General features: G+C 54.9%; 1 protein-coding gene across 1 annotated transcript in view; it reads left to right on the forward strand.

Moving 5' to 3' along the window:
- The window catches only part of CCL19 (chemokine (C-C motif) ligand 19), a 25,865-nt gene that overhangs the window by 15,242 nt on the left and 2,335 nt on the right, over positions 1-8,288 (forward strand). The window contains exons 4-5 of the mRNA XM_009889748.1: positions 5,598-5,832; positions 6,172-6,239. Coding sequence (XP_009888050.1) covers positions 5,598-5,832; positions 6,172-6,239 — 303 coding nt within the window. The remainder of the gene's footprint in view (positions 1-5,597; positions 5,833-6,171; positions 6,240-8,288) is intronic.

Below are 8,288 nucleotides of genomic sequence, written 5' to 3' on the forward strand. Positions count from 1 at the left end.
TCTTTCCCTCTCTACTGTCCTGAAATCCTAGGAGAAGACTGCCACAGTCCTCCAGGCCAGGGGAACCCTGCTTTGGTCATGTAACACTTGTCCTGGCTGGACACATTATCTCAAGGACTCTGTGATGTGCTGGGATGGGTCCACAAGCCTTGCTCCCCACAGCTCCCTTCTCACACAAACACAGACCAAGGAGAAATCGTCTCCCAAACCTCCATCAGCACCAGCAGCGGTCACAGAGAGGCAGAGGAAGATGAGCATGGGAGACCTCCACATGTGCCCTGCTGCTCATGGGCAAAGAGCTTGTACAGCACACAGCAAGCATGGGAGGAAGCCAAAATTTCCATCCTGGTGGGTCTCTGCTACTCTTTTTTTAACCTCCCATGCTGGTACAGGTAAGCACTGCATCAGTTCAGTGCTAACATCACATCAGAGCTCCAGACGTGTTCCCCAGTGCCATTCCCTGGGTTTGTCCCTGCTGACACCCTGAAACTACACCTCACCCTCCTAGCGTGCCTGGCCAGTTGTCACTAGGTTGTGCGTGGCCCGTTGTACCCATGCGAGGACACTGAAAGCCAGCTGGTTTACAGCCAGGGACGGGGCAAGGCTAGCCTGCCCATCCTGCAGCAAGTGCATGCCAGTGAATGCTTCCCAGCTAATCAAGGATGTTTTCCAGTGAGCTCTGAGCCACGCACAGCTAATGTCTCACACCAGTGCCGTTTACCTCCGCAGCAAAATAAGCTGCTGATTATGCAGCAGTAGATTAAAGGGCTTTTAATAGCTTTATTGGGTACAAGATACACAAACTCAGCCAGCTAATTGTCTTCAAGGAAAGAAAAAGTGAAGGTAAATCTAAATGACCAAAGGAGAACTCAGCGCTTTATTTCCCTTTTTTACAACCTGCACAAGTTTGCAAATTACGCGGCCCTGGGTGCATTCGTGGAAATATTCGCAGCGACACAATGCAGGTTCATACCCTTGAAGAGACACATGCAACCCCCATGTCTCAGTCTTGCCCTCTCTCTTCTTGCGTTGCCGATGCTAATTTGTCCCTTGCTACTGATGGATTGTGTGGCTGGAGAGGTACTTTGTCACTCTGCGTCCTGCCTCCCGTCACGAGCAGCGAGCAGAGGGGCAATGAGGGTTGCATTGATTGTCTCCTTGCACCTCTTGGGAGAGCTGAGCAGCACAGGAGCCATCAAAAGTCCAGATCCTAGAGACACCAAGAGCCTGGGCTTCCTTTGGTGTGACAGGAGTGGAACCCGGTGGCCGGCTGGGCAGGCCGCCATCCTTGCAGCTCGGGGGGTTTCTGCTGCTGCCCATCGTCCCAACACCCAGCCTCCTTGTGTGCAACTGTCGTATTTGGCTTTTCTGACTTTCTGGATCCCAGCTGTGTGTTGAGGAAGGGGATGGGGATTATGATACTGGGGGGAATCACAGCAGTGGTCGCTGTGGGCTGTGCTGGTGCCCGTGCAAAGGGAACTTGGGCTTCCCTTTGCAGCCGGTGGCCCAGCAAAGGCAGCAGATCCTTCCTGTTTTGTTTTGGTTTTTTTTTTTTTTCTTTTTTTTCTTCAAAGTGGCTGCCTTCAGGAGGAAATGAAAGCGTGACCCTTCTGCCACTGGTACCCTTCCTCTGGGCTCCAGATTCCGGTCAGCTCTTTAGTCTTTTATGGATTTCCAGCCCTGCAGAGGGTGAAGCAGGTCTGCAGATCACCTGTCAGGTCTTCATCGTGGATCCTAAGGCCGCAGCTTAGGAACTGCTGCATTTAAGGGATTGTGATGAAAAAGAGTAGAGAAAGAGGTTATCGACTGCAGAACTTGGCCCTGGATCAGAGCCAATGCGCTTATGCAAGAGGAATAAGCAGGCAGATAAAATCCCGCAGGAAACAGAGCCCACAAACCCACAGCAGGATCTGAGCCGACTTCTTCGTCTTTCCTCCACTCTGAGGCTTCAGTTTCTGCTGGGTTCCCCTCCTGTCAACCTGCAGCAGGCTGCCGTCCCGGCAATGGTGGCACACAAATTGTACTGTATTTTCTTCCATTTATCCTCCAAGTGGGCCCCTTTACTCAGCAGTTGTCTTTAGCCACGCTACAGGCAGGACTTTGAACTTCTCAACTGTCCCAGTGCTCCCTGAAGACATCATGGTGCCCACAGGGCTGTGTGGGTGACCGTAACTGAAGCAAATGTCCCCTTGTGCTGGAACACCCTCAACATTGCTCCTGGCAGGTTTTGGCCCAGGTCAGCTCGCCTGGGCAGTTGACCCCAAGGGTGGGCATCATTCCCAACTGGCAATTTGGGCACAGACAAGGAGGGTGAAGACAGCTGAATGGGGTGGAGGTGGGCTGTCACATGCCTGTTGGCCCAGGGCCAGAGAGAAGCCCCCAGCAGAGCCGATTTCCTAGCACAGATATAGCTGGAGGGTCCCTGCTCTTCTCTGTGCAGTCCTGGGTGTTGTTTTCTGCATGATGCTTCTGCTGGGGCTCTCAGCGTGTCACGGTGGGTTATTGCCTTTACCCCCCCTGGAGAGCAAGGTCAGCTCAGTTTGGAGAGGCTCAGCCCTCAGCTCTGCACACAGCAAAAGCATTTCCCCATCTCCCTCAGCTGTGCCGCTGGCTAATGCATCTCATCCATCACCTGCTGAGGGATCTGAACCAGCACAAAGGGGATGCACAGCCCCAACAGACCGCCAGCACATCCCCTTTGCCTCTGTCACCACTGTCCCACACCACGCACATGGCCAAGACCCCGCGAAAGGCACAGGGTGAGAGGTGCAGGTCCTTACCCGGAGTAGCTCGGTGCAGCTCCACCAGCGTTTCTGAAGCATTGGCTGCTTCGTGGGTGTTCTCACCCGGCAGCAACAGGTGAGGGATGCGGATGGTGTCACCCTGCTGCAGGCAGGAGGGGACATGGCTCCCAGTTTGCTCCAGAGCCCCTGGCTTGCTGGTTAGCTTGGGATCACTTGGAACTGACAGGAAAGAGGCCCCAGCCTCCAGGGATCTGAGATGGGGGAAAAGCAAGACCAGGGGCATGAGGGGGGGCCTGCTGCCCATGGCAGCCTGTCACCGTTCAGAGATGTCATGCAGAGGCACGAAGCATTCGCTTGGTGAAAAACACCAGATCCTTGAGTTTACAGCGAAGGGCCAGAACCTCCCTCAGGACCTGGACTGGAAAGCTGGAATTAGGCACGTGTCAAGGCAAAGATGTGACGTCCTCAGGCAAGGGGACTTGTCCATCCCTTGGTGTCCTAGGTCAGGAGTGAGGGTCAAACCTTCCTGGATCTGTAAATCCCACCTTCAAGAATGATGCAACCATGTCTGTGCTGACCCGCTGCTCTGCCGCCGTCAGAGGCAGTGAGTTTGGCAAAGGGATGGGGAAGCCTCAAGCCACAGGGACACACCAGCGCCCACGCCATCCATGTTGCCACTGCTTTTGCCCAGATCCCACATCCCCAGGCTTCAGCACATGCCAATACAAGGGCTGGCAGGGAGCCCAGCTACTCTGGAGAGGGCCAGAAGGGCTTTCTACCTGCTCTCCTTGTGGTTCAGTGGTTGTCACGATGGGTCAGCGGCTGGCTGCCCTGAGCCACACGCTGCAGACCAGTTCCCGATAGCTCCCTCGGTTTCTGTTCCCCAGTCACCCTCTTCCTTTCGTTTTTCACGTTTTTCTTTTTGACAACAAATAGCCCTGAGAGGGACTTCCCAGCCCTCATGGAGGAAGAGGCAATAATCCCTTCCTGAAGGAAGTGGCCAGGATGCCTGAAGGACCCTTCTCACCCCTGTGTAAATGAAACCAAACAATGTCCCCAGGCAGGAAACGTTGGAGGCAGCAAGGGCAGAGGATGCTGTCAGGACCAGGGCTCCCGAGACCTTTGTGGGGGCAATGTAGCTGCTGCTGTTAGCTCGTTAACACGCTGGGAAGGGGGGCTGCCATGGGGAACCTGGCTGTTGGGGTTCCCTGGTGGTCCTGTCCAAGCACTGCTGAGCTCCGGAGCCCCAGGCTTGCCACAAAAGCAGGCGGCACGCTGCTCAATGGCCTAGAGTCCCGCTGAGGGACTCCAAGGAGTGCTTTGAGCGGGATGATTTACTACTCCTTGTTCTGCAGCTCTGTGCCGGGGATGGCTGCCATCCCTTCTAGCCACCCAGAGGTCTTTGCTTCAGGAAAAAAATCTGCCTCTTAAGAGACTGTCTTCTTCCCCCAGGTGAAGCTACCTACACGGTGGTCTGAGGGGGTCTGCAGGAAGACCTGCATTCAAGGTCTTTACCCTTGGCTGGTGCTGGGAGCTGCTGTTCCTGTGGCTGCTGGGGGGGGGCCCATCCACAGACCCTGTCCTCCACACAGGACAGACACAGCTGAGACGACACACTTCTCTCTCGACATTGTCTAATTGGCTTGATTTGTCCGTATTAAACATTTACCATCCACAGTTAGCTCCTTCATTAGCTATGACACATCATGTTTAACCACACGGCAATATTGCAGCAGTGCCAGAGCCAGCAGCAAACGCTCAGAAAACTTCTGCAACAAGGTTAATACAGAGACCATGAGAAAATCTGGGGCTGAATTCAAACAAATGTACACAAGCCTGGAAATGCATCTGAGCTGGCAGAAGATCTTAGACAAGTGTGTGCATCCACCTGCACAGCCTTCATCCCTGCCTCTTTTATTTATACCCAGCATAATGTCTTGCCTGTGGACCTGCGGGCTTGCAAGGAGGAATGAGCACACATTTGGCTTGCAAACCACAGCGTTAATTAATTCCCAGCAAAGCTTCTGGGTTTCACTTTGTGGCTGCTGAAGTTCAAGGTGATACCCAGGGTAACTAGATGCCTCTCCTGCATGCCCGGGTCACTCAGCCCCACCAGCACAGGGTGAAGGATGGGTCTTCCAGGACCGGAGAGAAACCAGGCAGGTGGGAAGGGAAAGCAATTTAAGAAATGACAGAAAAAAAAAACCCAAACCCAAGATGAGGAGCACACATGGGGTCTCTGCCGCCCCCAGCCCCACTCCTGAGCAGCATCAGACCCTTTGCCTCCAGGGCTTTGCCCTGAGGAAGGATTTCTCAGCCTCCTCTCCCAGGGATGACACGTAAATCCTCCAAAGGCTGTTTCGAAGGCAATGTTTGCCATCTAGTGGGAAAATAGGGTCTGGGCATCCCTCTTGCCTGCAGAAGGATGGGACTAGGGGTTGTTTTGGCAGAAGCTGGGGGCCACGTTCCCCCCTGCCCATAGCTGGGCAGCAGCTCCCAGGTCGAGTGGGGAGCTCGGGGCGGAGGGAAATTGGGAGAGGTGGTGCTGGCTCACCCTCATGCGGGCAGCTCACCGGGCTTTTTGCAGCCAGCCATGGATGCCTGCCTGAGTGTGGACCCCCACCCAAGTCCTTGGAGTGAACCCTTAGCTGACCTGGTGCCCAGCATAAGGGGCGAGCTAAAAGAAGTGCTGTGGAGTAGGAGAGAAAGCACCATGCTCTGGATAAATCATGCCTTCCAGGTCAGCATCCCCCTGGGCATTGGGGCATTCCAGGCTGGCATCCCCCTGGGTATCACTGCCTTCCAGATTAGCACCCTCTTGGGGATCTGTGCCTTCCATATTGGCACCCCCAGCGTTCCCCGGCAATCAGTGCCTTCCAGGTCAGCATCTTCCCGAGTATTGGTGCATTCCAGGTCAGTATCCTCCTGGTCATTGGTGCTTTCCAGGTCAGCATTCCCCTGGAGATCAGTGCCTTCCAGGTCAGCAGATCCTCCTGGGGATCAGACAGCATCCTCCAGGAGATCCCAGATGTAGACATGGATCTGGCACTTTTAGCACCTTACCACCTCCAGATCCATCAGCGCAGAGGTGAGTATGCCAGTGCCCAGCATGCATGTGGAGCTCAGCTGCTGCCGTATCTCCCACCGTGGAGCAAAGGCTGGGGGTTGCTTGTATGCTGGGAGGGCCCCATGTGTTGTAACCCTGCAAAGCCATATGAGACTCCCAGAGTCACATTTAACTCTGGCCCATCATGTTCAGGATGCAGAGAAAGGCCCTGCTGTACAGGGCTGTCTGTCTGCCCAGCGCCTGCTCCATGCAATCCTGGAAACCCAGGGAGCACTGGAGTCCCCCAGCTGCTTGAGGAGCTCCTGCGTAGGGCTGGGCCATGCTGTCCATAACCTCTCTTTGCTTGGTCTGCCCTTGCAGACAAAGCAGCTGATGTGGCAGTGGACAAAGGGGACCATGAGGTGCAGCTGGTGGGAGGAGAGCAGGCAGTGAGTGCTCCCCGTCCCTCTCCAGGGAAGCTCCCAAAGTGTGCCTTGCTCTGTTTCAGTCCCTGCAACTCTAGAGGCAGCTGGAGGAGAAGATGTAGTTTCTGCCATGGGGAAGGGAGGAGATAACCTCCTCTGAGCAAGTGACACGGCAGCTTTGAGGAGATATGGACCTCATGCTGCACAGCAGAGGAGATGTGTGCACAGGGGATATGCAGTGGGCACTTCTGTGAAAAGCAATATGACTGCATTTGTCCCCCAGTGCCACCACAATTCATGGCAGGCACATGAAACACTGGGATCTCTTGCTTGCACAACAGGACTATTTTCAGTGCAGAAGAAGCTGGCAGGAAAGTCCTGGGCTCAGTGAGCTCATCCAAACTGCTGCTGCTGCCTTGAGGATGGAGCAGCCATTTCCTCAGAGTATCACGAGCAGCAGTACTTACGTACAGCCAAGCTGCTGGCTTTAGCCTCCCAGCATCTCTGCAGCCACGTACTTGGTGTTTCCTGGCCATGAAAGACCACAAGCATCCTGGAGGCAGGGAAGGGGCCAGCCCCAGCAAGCAAAGAAAGAAACAACCCATTCCTGCAGGGAGAAGCCTACAGTGGAGCAGCAAGAAAAGATGTCTTGGGCCTCTACCCTCTCCACATCTGTTTGGGTGCCAGCACATATGTCCTGGCAGGTGATGTCTCCCCTTCTCTCTTTCAGGCAAGAGGGGATGATGGGCAAGGAGTTTGCAGGCCTGTGGCAGCTAGAAAAGGGAGGCAGATGAAGAAGAGGGAGTATGGGTGATCTCAGGGGTCTCCAGTGGGCTGGGTGCTTGTACCCTCTAGCAAGACCCCAGGCAGAGGTATCCCATGACCAGGTGAGATGAAAGCTATGGCCAGGGTGAATGCTCAGCACTGGGTTTTTAAAGCAATGTTTGGATTCACTGTGTCCCTGGAGCAGGGTCGCTGTCGCTCCTCCGATCTCAGTGACCCGACAGTGTGAGATGGAAGTGGCTCTTGAGGGGGAGGCAGTCCCCTGGAGACGCCCCATACTCTCCCCTGACACTTTGGGGACCTGCACTGGTAGCAATTTGGGCTCTGTCTCCTCGTGTCAGCTGTGGTGCCACTTCCATGGGGCTGGGTGCATGGGTCACACCTGGGACTAGTTTCCAAACAGGGTCCTTGCTCTGCCCATGGGCCTCTCTTTGCCAGCTTTACACATTTGGCCTCCCGGACATCTTCACAAGTCAGTACCTGCACAATGAGCATCTTTGATGTTTAGGATAGTATTTGGGTATCCAAACTGCCTATCCATCCACACATCCATCCATATATCCCTCCCTTCCTCCTTCTGTGAACCCATCCACGCATCGATCTATACATCTGCATGGCTCCTTCCCTCAATCCATGTATCCTTCCCTCCCCCACTGACGGTATACGTACCCCTTCCTTTCTCCCTCACCTCATGACATATATATGTTTCATGCCCCCACGGCTTCCACGATCTGCCAGAGCTGCTTTTACTTCATTCCTTGGCTCAGGACGTGGTGGAGAAGGAAGCAGGAGCAGCCATGAGAGGTAAGTTGAGATTGTTTTGCTTCAGAGCCCTTTGCAACCCGCCTCCTCCCCTGCAAAACGTGGGCTGGTCCTGGCAGTGAGGCAGGGGGAGGAGGAGGCTAGGCTTGAGGGCCAGACCAGATATTTGGCAGGGTCGGTGGCAGTCAAGCAGCCTAGGCACCGCTGCGCAACTGTCCACAACCCGTGCCCTGCTGCAAAGGCTTTTGCCCAGGCTATTCTTTCCCAAAGGGAACACAGCTGGGCAGCTGGTGCACCCCAGCCCCCTGCCCGAGGGATGCTCTGGATAGGGCCACCCTGTGCTGGATGGAGATGTAGACATGGACCTTGATGCTGGGGACCTTCCCTGGTGTGTAGCATTTGCCTGCTGGAAATGTTGTACCTCAGCAGGACACAGGACATGTTCTCTTGCACTTTTCTCCTGCTGGGCTTGGGTTGGTCCCTGCCCCATGCCAGGGAGCTGGACCCGTCCCTGCTTCCTGTGGCTGC

This window comes from Charadrius vociferus, unplaced genomic scaffold (genome assembly GCF_000708025.1).
Source record: "Charadrius vociferus isolate BGI_N301 unplaced genomic scaffold, ASM70802v2 scaffold37, whole genome shotgun sequence".
NCBI classification, from domain to species: domain Eukaryota; kingdom Metazoa; phylum Chordata; class Aves; order Charadriiformes; family Charadriidae; genus Charadrius; species Charadrius vociferus.